We start from the raw sequence: 17,627 nt of genomic DNA on the forward strand, positions 1-17,627 counted from the left end.
TTTTCTGATGATAGAAATTAGATGCCTAGAACAGATTCAGGGTAAAAGATAATAATGGGAGTATTTACTCAGGGCTCTTTTTCTACTCATGAGGAAATTTGTAATAGAACATCTGTTTTTGACTTTGAAAAGAGGCTTTATGATTGTTGAGTTTGGATTTGGTAGCAGTTTCTTCATAACTGATTTACGGGATAATAAGGAGAACCAAGGGAGGAACTTAGAAGTGCTATTAGAAGGTATTGTTTTCCATGGCAAGGAGTTGAACTTAACACGACTGAGTATGGTCTGATTATGAGATTGAATGATACATGGCTGATGACATATGTTATATTATTAATGCAATTACGTATCTTTGGTTTGTTTTTCCTTTTTCACTCCAGGAAAAACAGATCAGCAATGAAGAAGATCATTTGAGAAAGATGAATGAGGCCAGACTGCAGTTTAAAGATCAACTGCGTCAATTAGAAATGGAACAGCAATCCATTCTCTCCATGATAGGAAGTGAAATTGATGCTGCTTGTGAAATCTTTTCTCGTGACTCCATGGAGAAATTAAAAGTAATTCTAAGTTTTAAGTATGCTGCAGGTTTTGTTCTTTTCTTGATGAAAGTTAGTAGTGGAACTTGTATGCATGGTTTTTGCTGTTGCCTAGGTAATCATTCTAATATAATTATGGATATTTAACTGGTACAGAAGGACATTGCTGTGTATAAGAATGGGATACTGTGAAGGACTGCCATGCATTAATTGATACTGCTTTCTTTTTTTTTTTTTTCTTTTTTTGAGAAATGGTTCTCTTGCTTGTGTGAAAGGACCTTTTATTATCCAAAATTTTGAGGTAGGTTTTCTTAGGCCATGTTCCTAGAATTGGAAAATACTTAAAAAGGACCTAAAATGCTTTTAAAATTGGGAGAAAATGAAAGAAATTTTTTTGTTAAAAAATCACTTGGATGCTTTGGTTCTTATGTAGAGAACTGAATACTGAAAATGAAAAGAGTTTATAACCTCCTCTTTTGAGGAGCAGGTCCTTGTATCCAGAAAACTCAGACTCAAATTTTCAGGAAACTGGTAGCTTGCTGTAACTTTTTTTTTACAATTTTAATACTTCTCTTGCAACCTCTGTCTCCCTGTAGCTTTTCTTCTGAGCATGTTCATTTGCTCGCCTCTTCCTCCCTTGATATGATTCTACGTGACTGATTCTCTTAAATCAACATTGTACATTTCTGAGAATATAGAGAACAGACTGTCTGACTCAGCTTGTCGCCACACTTACAAGTGCTTGACCTAGTGGCTTTTTAGCCTTAGCTGCAACCTGGAGTATGCTCAGATTACATCTTTTTTTTTGTGTTGCTGTTTAAACAGAAAATACTTTATAGCTCTTCGTCATTTGACTGGGCTGGGATGCTTTTGAAATAAATTTTTTTTCACCATTGACACCATTTCTCCACTTACATGTGGAGTAGGGGTGTTGCAGCACAAAACTAGATGAGAATTTGAAGAGAATGTATTTGACAAACAAGCTTCCTCCTCTGTATCCTTACAGATAGGTCTTTTTGTTTTATTGAGTTCTATAATCTGCTGTAGTTGCCAGATTTTTGATCATTGAGCCATGCCTTCTTGGACTTGTTCCTCACCTTGTGAAGGTTTTTTGGTTTCTGGATAAGGTTTTGCAGATCCCTGTTTATACAATTCTCTTTGGTTTTTTATCACAGGCCAACTTAAACCAGTTATGAATGTGAATTTTTGACTAGACAGTTAATGTGAAAGAGAAAGTTAGCTTTGTGGTCCTGGTATGAATTTTTTTTATAAGGTAAGAATCTTCCTTTATAATATTGTTCCTCTGCCCAGTACTTCAGGTATTGCTAAGGTTTCTAAAACCTTTCTTTACTTCAAGAACTTACTGCTGCAGCTTGGGTAAGCAGGAGGAATTTGATGGATAAATAATTGTATTGAGAGAAGTCAAGCACTAGGCTTAATCTTCCTTGATAAGAAATGCATTTCTTTGATGAATTTCCAGTAAGCAGAAAAGACTTTCTTCCTTCTATGCCTAATTCCCATTTTATGTCTCTTTCTTTGTCGCCTGCTTTTTCATAGGCAATATCCCTTACACCAACAGTACTGAACGATCCTCATCGCTGGTTAGCAGAAACAAAGGTAATGGTGAAACCTCCTGAAATTTTACTGAGTAAGCTAATATTCAGCATTTGATGGTGTAGTGGGAGGTGTCCCTGCACAGGTAGGGGCTTGGAACTAGATGATCTTTAAGGTCCTTTTCAGCCCTAACCCTATATTATGGTTAATCAGGGGGTGAGTCTGTGAAAGGATCTGATTTAGTTAAAAGCCTATTTAAAGTGGCACTTCAAGGGTAAAAGGAAAAATATAAAAGCATACCTTTGGCAATTATACTGATATTTCCAGACTGTTCTCCAAATGTTTCTATCAGCAAGAAATAGCCATCTTTATGGCAAAATAAGTAGCAATGTTGTTTTCACAAAAAAAAAAGCCATTGAAGTAAGAGCAGTGATAGCGTTTAGATCTGGTTCACATTTTTTCAGACAAGTAAAGCAGAGGATGTAGTCAGCAGGTTAAGTTTCTCTTATAGCATTATCACAAGGCTAGAAATGATTTTAAATAAGGCTGATATTTATCAATCTAAAATATATTAGATTGGATTATTGAAAAATGAACGATTTTTCTTTTCCCCGTTGAAGCTTTCAAATCCTCTCTTGTGGGGGCACACATGCTTGAGAACATCTTCAAGGTGATGACTGTAACTCATAAATCTTGCCTTTCATTTTGCAGCTTTCCTCCAGCTCCCTCAGCTCACACACTTAGCATGCTTCTTACCCAGTATCTTCTAAAAGAAGTAAATTTCTCATAATCAAAATAGATTGCAAACTGTGGAAAGCAACTGGTGTTTTTTTCATATAGAAAGGTCAAAGCCACAGGAGAACTGACTTAAGGAAAAGTAATTGCAAATGTTTGCATATAAGAGAAGGTTATTCCTGGTGTGTGGTCTATGTAAGACTTGTAGACCAAGAAAGACTTACACTATACATAACAGAGGTAGGATTGGAATCAAAGAAGAAATGTTATGGAGGAAGTGTTTTCTTCATTTGAAAAAGTGACACTGACATATTATTAAAAAGAACTTTCAAAGAGCACCTAATAATACTTTGCAAATCTAAGTTTGTTTAGCTGCTAGAGGGAAGTTTGGAGTGAATGACTGCTTAAAATGCCACTTTTGTTTTCTTTTGTTTTAAATAGGCTGTGTGAAAGTTTCCATATCATATTCCATTTGATCACTTCTAGATTTACTAAATTGATCACAACCAAAAGATCTCAATGAGATCTTTTTCTCCTCTGAGTGAAGATCTTTTTCTCCTCTCTTTTTCAGAAAGGGGAAATATTTTAAATTCTGCCAACATAAAATAGAAAAAGGTACTCTGAAAGGAAGGCCTGTCTCTTGGTGTCTGTGTGCACTAATTCAATGTGAATTTCCATATCTACCCTAGCAAATTCATGCCTCTGATTTAAAAGAAATAAAATAATATTAAATGAAATAACTTTTCACATATAATTATCAACCAAGATATGTCTTTTTGATCTCTTGAAAATCGACTTATATTCTCTTAATATATCTGAATGCCCTCTATTATTATTTTTCAGATAGTTACAAATGAGTAATCTGTGACTCCAAAGATAATTTGGTCAGTGAACATTTATGTTCTCTTATTTTTATTAGAATTCTTTACTTTTTATTGTACCTTTTGTTTTAAATGTAGACTAAGCTTCAGTGGCTGTGTGAGGAGGTAAAGGAAAGAGAAAGTAAGGAAAAAAAGCTGCGATGCTACTTGCTGCAAAGCCGAGAACAGCTCAAGCACTTGACACAGATAAAGGAGACTGAACATCAGTCTCTCTTTAAACAGATAAAAACCCAAGAAAAGCTTTTGGAAGAAGTTCACAGAGAAAAAAGAGGTATGTTATGGATTCCAGTTTTGTTAATAAAAGGGAGAAAGAATGTAAAATTATATTAATTATAATTTATATGGCACGTACATTTTATCAACTAGTTACTGCCATGGGCTATTGCTAACCAAGAATAATGTTTCATTTGTGGTTTTTTTGTTTTCCCTTGCTGACAAAAAAGGCAAATGCAATCAGCCATGTTTCAGACCAATACAGTGACTGAGTAACACACGAGTTTACATCATGCACAGTGGATATAGAAGCTATTTCCCAGCTGTACCATCTGGGACATTGCATGACCTGGGCAAAAAGGGATTATACAAGAGTCTGAGGCGGTCTGAGTTAGATTTCTATTGCACAGCTCACTGTGTCATGGTACAATCTTTCATTGTTTTCTGTTCCCTCCGTTTTGCAAGAAGGGTGTCACCTTTTAGATTGTCTTCAGAAATCTTGTTCCGGCCTTTATTCAGGACTCCATACTGATATAACTGGGCAGAATAAGTATTCTCTTTCTCTATTTTGTTCATTGTCACTTTGTCCTGATTGACGTAGATTCAGATAAGAGTAAACTTTTAGTAAGTGTAGTTAAAGCTTCTAGTAGTTAACTTATTGAAAATGTTTTGTGAATTGCATCAAAAAACAAAATTGCTTGGTTTTGGCAAGGACAAAGTTAATTCTCTTCCTAGTAGCTGAAATGTGCTGTGTTTTGGATTTAATATGGATACTAATGTTGATAACACACTGATGATTTAGTTGTTGTATCCTTAGTCAAGGACTTTTCAATTTTCCGTGCTCTAATAGTGAGACGGTGTGCAAATAGATGCAAGGAAGCATGGCCAGGCCAGGGGAATTGGCAAAGGGATATTCCATACATTAGAACATGATTCCCAGTGCACAAACACAGGAGAGTTGTCTGGGAGGAGCCAATCACAGCTAGAGAAGGGGCTTGGTGGTGAGCAGTGATACTGTACATCACTTGGGCTATTTTTGGTTATACTTCTGTTTCTTTTGGCATGTGCATGTCATGACAGCGCATGTGACAGTGTATGCAAGATTACAGTCTCCCCATGAATTTAATTGGTTTGTTTTACAGTCATGTCAACTTAGATTTTTCTTTTTAATTTTGAAATTATTACTTTCATTATATCAAATCAGTTATTTTCTAAAAGTTGTAGAAGGTAGAGAAATTTTTTATTAAAAAGGGTGCAAGACAAAGTCTGACTGTTTTTATATCTTGAACAAATACTCTTACATACTGAGTGAAAAGCCCAGCCTTGATTATGATGCAAGTAATACAAGAATGTACATGTAAATAGTTTAATGAATAAATGACTTGAACATGAAAATTGGAAAAGCTACTTTCCCAGAGGGAAAAAAGAAAACACAGATAAAAGCATAAAAAAGGTGTTAAGCCAAAAGGAGAAAGCAATCCATCAAAATGACAAAAAATTTAAATTAAGGACAGAGAATGCTGGTTGGCTTTTCTTAAACATAAGAAATGGAAGGATTTACACAGTCCTCAGGCACCCAGTAATGAAATTATGGGCAAATCCCAGATATAGGAATAAAGCAAATGAAGGCAGAATGTATTTAATTGATAAAAAAAACCCTTCACTTTTTTTTTTTTTAACATCAAAGTATCCTTAAAGATACTGCTAAATAAAGTAGATATTTAGTCAAATTTGATCAAACGGATGAAAATATTTCCTGCTGGAATGATGCAGATTTTAGATGGAGTATTTTATGAGATTCTGTGAATAACCATGAGTATCCATGGATGTGGTTGACTGTCCCTACTGACACAAACCACTTGTCTGAGTACCTGATATAGTCTGAAAATACTACATTGATTTAAGTTCACATAAATCAAAACTTATGCAAATGAAACAGAGAAATTGTATTATCAAGAAATTGATTTGTTAATTTCCTTTCTGTGGATCTGTTAATGTAATTTACTCATGGGTTTTTTTGGGGAGAAAGAATAAAAATAGAGATATATGGTGGACATATCAAAAGTAGGTGGCATAAATATTTAAAGTGCTTTGTTGATGACTGTGATTAAAGACGTTTTATTAGCTTAAACAGGTCTACTACAACTTTTAACTATGTATTTTTTTGTCTTTTCCCTTCGCCAAGGCATTTGTAAATACCTGGGATATTGTAGGCTTTTGAAACCTCCTTATGATTTCTGTAGAAGCGTTAACATTATCACAGTGGTACCTGTGGTGGTACAAACTGGCTGTCCACATGGTATAATCCTGACAAACACAAGTAAGCTAACATGGAGATTCATCCATGGGAGAATAGAGAATGAAGCAAAATACCGTTGCGAAGCGCAGAGTTTCAGGATTGTTTACAGAACAGCAGAAGTTTCATAGTTATCTGGTGGTCCTTCAAGATCAGCTACATTTGTCTTCCATTGTTGATGAGAGTTTAGAAATTCAGAAGTTTAGCAATATTTATGAATATAGAACTGAAGAGGATGTGACTTCTGATTTCAGGTTTGCAGATTGGATGCAGTTCACTACTGAACAAGGTATTTATGTAGCATGCTACACAATGGGATATTTCAGTAACAACTTGGATTCTGTGTTTTATCTTAGAGTGATTTTGGTCTTAGAATCAAATTTATTGCACTAGATATTCATTATGTTAGCAAAATAGACAACGGTCTGAGGAAATAAAATGCATAAGTTCCAGTTTCTTAACTATGAATTTAATTTGCATTCCAGAATCACTGAGCATGCCATGGTGTTCTTAAGATCAATTTAAAAATTAGTTTAGGTAACAAGAATTTTATTTTTATTATTTTTTAATGCCATTGTCAGCAATTGTACCTGGCACGAAATTTCTTTCATTTATTTTATTTCCATATGATCTAGCCTGACTGTGTATTTTGAAAAACTCATCATTCAAATCAGTGAAAGTCTATATTTGATCCTGGGTGGACCCAATGGTTTTATAAACTAAGATTTACTTTAATTACCTTTCCAAGAAAATCTTGGAATGTACTGACATGTATATAAGCTGGGCATAATATGTTATATAGTGGTGGAAATGAAGTCTGCACAGTTCTTTTGTTTGAGGATAATATACTGCTACTTCAGAGAAGACACGGAGAGTCAACAAATAAATGTTTAGCAAAATGAGACCTGACATATTTGCCAACACCATATCTGTTCTTTTTTTTAATGAAACGATGTTAGTATGGCTGTAGTGATGTAAGAAGAGGAGGTGCATTGCTTCTGTTTACAAGACTGGTTTAATTTATCTCAAAATATTCTGCAAATATTGCTTTACACCAAGTCCCAGGTGATGAATTCTGTATCAATTCTCAGTGTCTACTGAAATAATGCTCTACAATCACATTTGAATTATTACATATTTAGAATCTCTTACATAGGCATATACTGCTATATATACTTATACTGCTAAGTAAAGCTTAGGAAGGTAACAGTTGTAGTCCTGAGATACGATAGACTAATGCTAGATGCTTTTGTCAGAGGCACAAAACTCTTCTGGGCAAATGTGTGGTGTTTTTCTTTATGTATTAAGTTTATCACTCATGCCTTTATTATTGTGCATTGTCTTGTATTTGAGGATACAAAAGTCAAATTTTGAAAGACATTTTAGCTGGTTTTAGTGGCAGTGTCAGCTCTATCAATCATACAAGTTTCCTCTAGTTTCATCACTTTAAACAAGTAAAATTTACAAAGATTTTGGGATGCGATTCCTGAAGCAAGACATCAGTTTATTTTAATTTCTATTTTTTCTGTTAGGTTCAGTCAGGATTATCTGTTATTCAACTGCTGTGGATAACATAGACTCAAAAGAGCCTGGTATATTAAATTAGATTAAAAATGTAGGTAAAATTTTGCTTTGGCGAAAGTTAGTCTTTCAAATTATATTTCTGTTTTTTCTATTTTAAAGTCAGGAAGTCCAATTTTTGTTTGAGTCAGGAACACTAAAGCAGAAAGAGTAGAGATGTAAAATAAGAAACATAGAGTACATTGAATGTAAATATACTGACACTGAGCAATCTCTGCTATTAAACTGAGGAAAAGGATGAGATTGGAAGCCAGTGAAAATCAAAACTGTAAAATCTTTCTATTGTGACCTATTATGTTTCATTACATAGTAAAGTACATATGCTGTTTTGAAGACAACTTTAAGCCTTATTCTGCCCTTTCAGCTTTGATTCTTTCTTTTTCATTACTTTTTTTTTCTCATATATTGCATGATATTGCCCTTGTATCAACAAGAGTCCTTTCTGTGGCAGCAAGCATCATCACAAGGTATTTTCAGGTCATCTTTTATTGAACAGTGAATGGGAGCATCAACTAGAGAAAACACTCTTTTAAGCATACATACAGGAAGGAATCTGAAGGATTTCAGAGAAGCTTTTCATAGTACTTGGTTTTCATAATGAGCTTCAAAATGCATAAAGTTGAAATATCATTGCTATTAAAATAATTTATTTCTTCTTAATAGTGTTCTTGCCCTTTAAATAATGCTTGGTTTTTTTAATGTGATGGGGGAAGGAGGAGGGAGGACTTCTAAGTTATTTTAAACTTTGCCAAAATGAACCTGCGTTCAGAGTCTTAGAAGAATGGAAATAAACCCAAATCATTCAGAAATCTTGCCCTGTGGATTTTTTTAAATCAGAAAACTGGAAATATCTGACTGGACATGCATTGCTGTAATTATTTAGTAGTTTTCTGGAACCATTTTCATTTGACATTATCTTTTTATGCACTCATAAAAATATGGCTGCCATTGTAAAAAAGAGAAGGTAAGAGATGGGATCAAACTGTAGCTAAGATGTTTTTAAGACTTCCTTTGATTTCTTTTTTCTTTCTGAATCACATACTTTAGATGATTATCTGAAACTTATGTACAGTTTTTTGGTGTGGAAAGCATGGTGAGTCCTTTAAATTAATGAGTTTGTACTGCTCATTAACAGTAGGAGACTATATTTATTAGATTTATTTCTTGGTTTACCTGCACATACCAGAAACTAAACCAAAATTAACAAAAGTAACCTGGGTGATGGGGATTCAGTGTATATTAAATAATTAAAATGTGTTATTTAATTTTTGCTTTCTTTTGTGAATTATGACTTTGTTCTTTAAACCAAGCTAAAATAGCTGGTGTTCTATGAACTAGTGGGTTTTTTGGTTTTTTTTTATGATGAAATGATGGCATTGGACTCTGTATAAGCACAATTGCAGCTTAACAGTGATTTAACAGTGTATAATAAAGAGAATCTTGTCATCAACTTAAAACTTTATCAGAACTCCTTGAATTAATATGAAAGGTGCTGTCATGCTTTCAGGTTATGTACTATGTTTCTGTACCAAACTGATATCACCATTTTATAGCTATTAAATTTAAAAAACCCAACCAAAAAAACCCTATCCCAAGCGACACAGACACTTCCACACTTGTCTTGAATTCAATATTTTTCTGAGAAGTATGTAACAGAAGCATGCTATCTGTAATTAATTCTTCTTTAGGTAACAATGACATCCTGAAGAAACTCTTCAATATCTCAGAAGATGTCAGTTTATTTAAACAATATGCTGTCTTATAGGAAATAAAACTGAACCAAGGGCTCTATGTTCCTCTCCTGTTGTGCTTATTCCCTTGGTCAAAACCATCTTAGTCTAAAGTACAGATGAATCGTGTTGGAAATTTGAACAGAAATAAAAAAAATGCTGTCTAAAATTTAGCATAGTAAAGTTTTTGAAATTAAAGATATATTCAAAATCTTGCATCTTGCTATGTCATAGATTCAATGTCTTTCAAAATTAGTGCTTGTTCTAATGGTTTTGCCTAGAATTTTTCAGGCTGTAATAGAATATGATTTTCAGTGTAGTTCATTGCTATGTTAAAATATTTTATATCCTTTCACCTGACATGATATCTAAAATCCTTTTTTTCCTAAAGTGAGTCCTAATGATATGGTGTATTTGGAAAATTGAAGTTTAAGTGCTACATCAGTACCAAAGAATTCCTCACTTGGAGAAGAATTGGTCATCAGTAAAACCAATTCTTAATGTTGACTGTATACAACAAAATAATTTTAATTACAGAATATGCATTTTATGTGAATTCATGAAAAAGAAAGGAAGTCTAGCTGGTTTTGGATTTTTCTATATAAAGCTTAAATTAAATAAGTGATATTTAATCTGTTTGCTCATTTTTTCCTTCTAGTGTGTTAAATATGATAAATTCCTAGGTTGAATATTTACTCTGATCAACATGTTCAAGGTAATAACTGTCTATATCTAACATATTTTTTTACCTTCTTGTTTGTTTTCTTTTTTTAAGAAAATGGGATCCATTATTCGTACTTCTAAATGCTTTACATATTTTGTAGTTAAAGGGGAAAATCCTTAAAAATGTTTTAGAGACAAGCAAATTAACTATACAGCTCATACAGTATTAGTGATTAGAACAATAAGCTAGTAATTGTTTTTACTAAATAACAGGTTCCTCTATGTAATTTGTAAAAACTACAGACACATAATAATGGGCACATATATATGAATGTTCTTTAGAGTGGACAGAGAATCTTACAGTATTTTTCTTGTCTACATCTATTATGTCTCTAGGATAAAGTCATAACACACTCAAGAGCATGATTTGGATACTTCTGCCTTTTTTAAAGGACTTGAGTTGCAGGTCATTAAGCACTGTTAGTAAATTTTTGTTGCTGTAAAGTTTTTTTTGCTTAAACAGGTACAGTAGCTGAGTCAGAGAGAAGGTGCTTTTCCCTGGTTATGTATTAAAAAAAAAAGAGAGAGCTGAGACTAAAGCTTGGTCTCCTATTCCTCAGCTGGTTTTCTTAATTCTACACCACCTTGCTACTCTAAGAATTATTTTTTAGAATACACATGTTCATATTGCAGTACTTATTGTCTAGTATTTGAGTAGTACCTTTGTGCAACGTTATTTATTGCTAGTACGTAAATCTGTGTTTAGTGGAAAACATTTAAATGCAAAATTTATCATCTTTTGTTTCACAATTCTAACACTTATGATTTTGTTGTGGATATTTTTTTATGTGGTTTTTTTTTTGTTTTAGTATACCTGGTGAGTTGAGGTGCCTAGGACTAAAAAAAGAAACCAAGAAGAGAGATTAATTGAAATATCTATGTATGTATTTCATGCATATGCACATACTGCATCAATGTTGTACATACTTCAACTGCCAGGACAAAAACTTTGTCTTTCTGATTTTAATTATATTTGATACCTTGGCTGTAGAGCATTACTTTTTGATTGGATTGAAATTCTAGGAGCAGCATTTTCTGAAAATAAGGCTTGAATGTTGTCTCTATGGAAAACTGCTTCTACTTGTAAATTCAAATGATCAGACAGTATACCATTTCTTGCAAGACACTCTATAAAATTAAAAAATCCTAGTGAAATTATTTTGTTCTAATGCAATGTGCTTAAAATCCATGGGGCACATTTTTATTAAGGAAGAGCTAAAAGGACAGAATTAAGTTAGGACGCTATTGAGTATAATGCAATGACCCTATAGCTGTTTGGTAATCCACACTTTTCCCTATTAAGTTCTTAATGCCTATTTTTTTTAGCTGAAGCGTATTTAAATTGGCAGAGAACTTAGTTTTTCAGATGCCTTGCTTCTGTCAAGACATGAGCTGTGAGTCATGGAACTTGGGAGTAAATTTGTTTTGCATAGATTCATGTCATCCTAATGTGTGAGGAAGAAGGGACTTTCCTCTCCAAGCTGATGGGAATGTTAAGCTGGTGTTTCTCAAGTGTATTAAAGGGATTATAAGCATGTTGGGCTACGTTTTATTATAGTGGCTTATACATAAGAGTGGAATGTGAATATTCTGCTATATATATGCTTATTCTCTTAGAAGCTGAAGAAATATTAATACTTTGTCCTTGGTCAATGAGATTTATCTACACAGATTGGTTTAATGAGTTTGTACCATGGACTATTCATATATTACAGTGAAATAGAGAAAATAAGAAACAGTAGAATAAGATCTGAACTTTAAGGTTGGAATGTTTGTAACTTGTTGCAAAAACATCCCAAATTTGAAAATACAAAAATACTCTGTCCTTTCTGATGTATACAATATGTATATAGTATAACATCTTCAGGCTGGCTTCTGATATTGTGGGAAGATTGCATTATGAGGGGAATAAAAACTGAAAGCCTTCTAAGATTTCTTTTTTGGCCATTTTAGAAATGATTTTATTTTTAAATCTAATGTGTTTACAGTACACTGCAACTCCTATTTTGATCTGATCTTAAAACACTTCAGTGTGTGACTTCCAAAATACTTGATTAAAGTAAGTATTTTGTAGTCTTGCTGCAAGCAACAGATTATTCTTGTTATCTGGAAGGAATTTTTATTTCCAAAGAATTATTTACAATAAAGACAGTGTTATTACTACTAAATTATGAAAATTTCCATTGTTACTGTAATTGAGAATCAATGGTATGATTATGTGGGCTATTCAGCTGCATGATTATGCATTTTTCATTTGTTAGTTTGTTCTTATTATAAGAATGGCAACATAAAATGCTTTTAGCTCACAAAATCAGCATTTCGTATTTCCTGAAGTGATAATGTACAAATATAGTGTGATTGAATTTGAGCATTCTATTTGTTGCTTACTCATAAGGTTTTTGTAATTAATTTCTTTTTGTTCATTGGGAATTTTGTTGATGATGATTCACCAACTTGTAATAATCTAACTTACTTGAGTAGTATTGTAACAGTATTGGACAGATCCAGGAGCCATGCTTCATCCGGTTAGGAGGAAATGTCAGTACTCATAGTGTCACTAGGATCCGCTGTAATCAGGCATTTTTACAGAGCTATATAAGCTCTGTAAATATGTGTGGTCATCAGAAGCTGGGTAGTTTCTTTCTCCATCTGAATCACCAACATGAATAATATTTTGTAATGCCAGGTCAAGAGAAAGTAGTATCAGGTGTCACGTACGTTAAAATTTGTTGCATATGTACTGTTCTCATCTGATGAGAGTGGAAGTATGGTGTGCAAGTTGCATGTGTACTCTGGTTCCAAGTTACACATCTGACATTATTCTTTTTCCTGAGCAATGGTTTTAATCTGTCCTGTAAGAGATTACTCTGTTTTTTTAAGTTGCTTGAAATACTTTGTTTGCACTGCCTTAATTTTAAATTGCTCTGTAGACTTTATTTGCACTGCCTTAGCAGAGCAAACAAGATCCAAGAGAAAGAGTTTATTCCAGAAGACGTTGTAATATTGTTGTATTTCAGCTCAAGTCAACTGGTCTACTAGCGTATAAAATACACATCAAGACAACAAAAGGACACACATTTACAGTAAAACAAGTTTTTATTAAATGGGAAAATATCTGTTACTGATCATGCTAGTGCCTTGGGACAAATGGACTTTGAGGATCAAGTGTGTAGAGGAGAAGCGCAGTTGTGTGTTGCACTGCGACATTATACTCCGTGTTAAGTGTAGGTCTGGAAAAGATGCTGTCAGAAAGCTTGACAGAGTAGAGAAACCCAGCGTGATTAATTTTAAATACTACTTTGATACTGAAGGTTGTCTATGATTAATATTTTATTGTCATTATTGAAACAGTAGGTTGTCATACAGAAAAAAAATCCAATCCTTACATCAATTAAAAGGCGTTTTCAAAAAAAATATGCTGACAGCAAATGTTCTTGCAGCAAAAGAAATTATAGTAGAAAAAGGGGTGAAATTATAGAAGCTACAGAAAAGCATGCAAACTTCTGGGTAAGAGGTAGAAAAAATTGCTGAAAAGCAGACTTAGATTTTCATTTTGGTTATTTTCTTGTTTTCTGAAGGAAGTTTAGAACCTTATTTTCACAGTACAAAATATATTAGTATATTTTACTTTTCATCTCAGGAGTTTTAATTTTTGTAATTATATTTTGTTATATGTAATATAATGACAAAAGGGAAGAGAAATTCAGCCATTTTTATAAGATTGCTAGAGGGTATAAAAACCTTACATAAACAGTATGAATTTTCAAAATGGGGTGTATATTAAGAGAGTAGTTTTTGTTGTTTTCTCTGTTCTCAAGAGGCATTATAATCTATGTCTCTTAGCAGTTATGCCCTTCAGGGGCATTTCCAGGGAAGCACCTTTACTGTTTGCTTGGTACCTCTCCATTCCTAACCTAGGGGATGATGCCCCAGCAGGTTTCTTTGTGCCAACATAGCCTATAAAGTCTGCTGCAAGAGACATTGTATAAAAACATAGCAAACATTTTAGCACTTTAGCAAACTTCAGTTTGTTCCTTGCATTTGCTTTGCTGAGATTAGGCAGATGTGCAACTATAATGTAAATAGGTAAAGGATGAAGTATATAGAATATTCAGTGTATTCTCCCATTTACAATGGCATTTGTGTGGGATTTTGACAGTCATTTTGCCATTTCTTTGATTACTATTTGAATGTCTCCACCTGTAGAAATCATGTAGCATTGGGAGAATGGGATAAGCAGTACTATAATGAGCATAATTTATTTGTAGCTCTTATCAACCTTATAAGATTTGCAGTGTGCTTTTATAACAAATAAAATTTTTTAGTACATTTTTTATACTGCTCATACTTTAGATGCATGTTTCCGTGTAATCTGCATTGTAAGATTAATGCCTTCTTACCTTTTTAATCAGTTACAACAGCAGTATAATTTTGGTTTTTTTGTGATCAGTCTCCAGGAATTCTGTTGACTTTCTGAGAAACAGAAAGTCAAGTGTCAGTTGAAAATGACACATACTCCACTGCACAAGAGAAAGAAAAGAAAGCATTGATGTTGCTATTCAGTTATAATATATATATATAATTTTCCCCTTAATATTCTCTTCTCTTTTGGAGTATAGGAGAGATTTCTTCCTCAAATCTATGTATAAATAGTTCTTCTTGAAAAAATTTACTAGACTTGTACTGTGGATTATTGCAATTCCTCGTGTGGAAGGAATAATAAGTTAGTGCATTTAGGTAGTGTAATTTTCAAGACAGATGTTAAGCAAAATGTGCCATTCACTGAAAGTTGAAATATTTGCCAGCTGAGCTGGTAAGTCTCAGTTTTATATCATCAGTTACCATGGGCCAGTACAAAACCAGAATTGTCCCACCAAGGAATAAACTTAAAGCCTAACTCAGCTTAAAAAATTAGAAGTAAACATTGCTATTATGGCTTTCTTCATAATTGCCAGCTCAGTTTATTGCATCTTCCTCTGTAGCATGTGTAATAGACAATTACATAATTTCTAGTAGCATTGTGTTGGGTGTCAATGAGACATACTGACATCTGTGCATATGTGTGTTGGTTGAAGTGTGTGTTTTCTTAGAAGCTGTTTACGTCCTAGTGATACATAGGGCCATCTAGTAGAATTAAAAGCTTTTTTTTAGCATTTATTGAGGAGTGAATCCCATGGAGATAGGAATTTTTTTTATGTGCTTTACTCTTCTGACAAAACATCCAAGCTGCTAAAAGATCCCATTTTTCCTGAGATCGATAAGGAAACTTAATTCCCAGACCAGTATCTTTGAGCTTCCCACATTATCTGTTCTGCTATGCTGTGAGCGTTGCAAATGGATTGTTTAGTTCTGATCTTCAAACAGCCCAATTAAGAAATGCACTCCTAGGCTTGGGAGAATTACTCATCTCAAGTAACAAGTGACCTTGGTTAGAAAAGCTTTCTGTCTTGCAGCTGTTGGCCTCCTTTGGTTTGCCCAGTTACTTAAATTCAAATGAGCTGCACTAGCTGCTTCAAAAACCTGGATACCCTTAATCATTGACCATTCCTTAGCTGCTAGGTCCAAGATCAGTTCTGTGTGTATTTGCATTAAGATCTGTAGCTGCCTTTCAGATGTAGCCAAAAGGAAATTTGCTGATATGCATAAATATGGTTGGGATGATAAACATCAAAACAAGAAAATCCTAGGATATTAAGAGAGAGCTCACTGGAGCAAGTGGCATTCAATTTCCTGTTTTGTCATTTATATATGCCATACCATAATTTTTGTATAGCTACCATGCCCATAAACATATCAACATAATTTTCTAAAACAAGAAATGACAAATTATCTTTCTAGCTTGGAGTTGGGAAATGAAAACAAATTAAGTTTCAATTTCTTTCTCTGTGTTCCTGGAAAATTTTATTCATTATCAGAAAGGAAATGTTTCTCCATTCAGGAGAGAGTTGTAACAATTATGTATTATATGCAGTGATAAAAGTGTTCAACTGCATTTTCTGTTTAAAGTGTCACCTATTATGACGACCTTGCTTTGAGGCATTTCTTACTGGTTTTTCTTTTATATAATGCTGATTTTTTTTTTCTTTCCAGGTTATTTAATAGGTTTTCTAATCAAAACTATGGGAGAAAATGCCATTGTCAGTTTCCTTGCACAGATCTGTGCTTACAGACAGGTGTGATGATAGTCACACACACAAATCCAAGCTAATAATGAGTTAGTGGGTCAAATTGCAGTTTCCCATTCATGGAGACATTTAATATCACTGCAGACAAAAGGCAGAGTTCTTATTTCTGTTTCTCTCACTCCCATTAGTGCTGCTTTCTCCATCCCTTGTTCCATGTCTCCTCCTCATTGGACCCCTCTATAATAATATATTCCTCAATATTAGCCACATAGGACTGTCTGGTTTTTGCCAGTATGCTGTTCTTATTATGAACTGAGACCTTTTGGAGGTCCAGGTTTGTCATTTTTCCAAAGCAGGACAAAGTAAGCAAGAGCAATGCACAACCAGAGGCAGGGAGCAAAGAGACCTTCCTCCATTTTGTCAAATGCAGCTGCAAATGCCATCTGTGATGTGATCTCAGAACATCTGGTAGAACTGGAGCACTCAGTGCTAGCACCATGTCAGCTGGGTTGGACTGGCTTCTGTGGTACATAGAGTAATTACATAGCCATTAGTACCCAAACTAGCTTATTTGAAGCTATTAGTAAAGAATTTCATTGTAGTATAAATGTGCTATTAGATTGTTAGGGTTGGAAATTGATGGCTTCTCAGCCAAATTTGTGAAGTAAAATCTGAAGTGTTTATTCACAATCATTGTATGTTAGATTTTTTTTTTTAAAGTCTCGAGATTTATTTCTGCTAGGAACATTATTGCCTGCATTCTAGCACTGCTTGGCTATGTTACTACTACATGAGTAGTCAATAGCTATATATACAATAACAGTTTCAGCTAGAAGTAGAATCAGGTAATTGGCATTTAAGGCCTTAGAAACATTAATAATCATCTCACAGTACTTAGTGGTATTTCTGAAATTCAGAAAGTCACTATGACTTGTGTTTTGTTTGAGTTTCTAGTGTCAGTGAATTTCTAAATTCAGTAAATCTCAATTATTTCCTCAATTATCTTTATTTTTAGGGTTTTAAATATTTTTTTTACTCATAAGAAATTCTGTATAGTTGTAACTGAGAAGAGGCTTCTGTTAGTGGTCAAGTCATGCCACCCTAATGATAGTCTGAAAGAAGAGCTGGAGTCTTCTGATAGATGTTTCAGTAAATAGTAGCCAAAATAAAAGCATAGCAGCATACTCCAAATGTACTGCTTAACTGTTCAAATACCGTATATATATGTGTGTGTGTGTTAACAAATTTTCTAT

At 33.7% G+C, this 17,627-nt stretch overlaps 1 protein-coding gene across 8 annotated transcripts in view; it reads left to right on the forward strand.

Annotated features, from left to right (window-relative positions):
- The window catches only part of CEP128 (centrosomal protein 128), a 98,638-nt gene that overhangs the window by 44,198 nt on the left and 36,813 nt on the right, over positions 1–17,627 (forward strand). For 2 of the 8 annotated variants that reach the window (XM_064423695.1, XM_064423698.1), the window contains exons 18-20: positions 381–557; positions 2,094–2,153; positions 3,785–3,977. In XM_064423695.1, coding sequence (XP_064279765.1) covers positions 381–557; positions 2,094–2,153; positions 3,785–3,977 — 430 coding nt within the window. Of the gene's footprint in view, positions 1–380; positions 575–1,711; positions 1,810–2,093; positions 2,154–3,784; positions 3,978–4,149; positions 5,557–6,469; positions 6,505–8,230; positions 8,758–10,184; positions 10,242–17,627 lie in introns of those variants that run through there. The other 6 variants (XR_010364352.1, XM_064423696.1, XR_010364353.1 and 3 more) reach the window with 6 other exon arrangements.

The sequence above is a fragment of the Passer domesticus genome, chromosome 6 (assembly GCF_036417665.1).
Source record: "Passer domesticus isolate bPasDom1 chromosome 6, bPasDom1.hap1, whole genome shotgun sequence".
In the NCBI taxonomy this organism is placed as follows: domain Eukaryota; kingdom Metazoa; phylum Chordata; class Aves; order Passeriformes; family Passeridae; genus Passer; species Passer domesticus.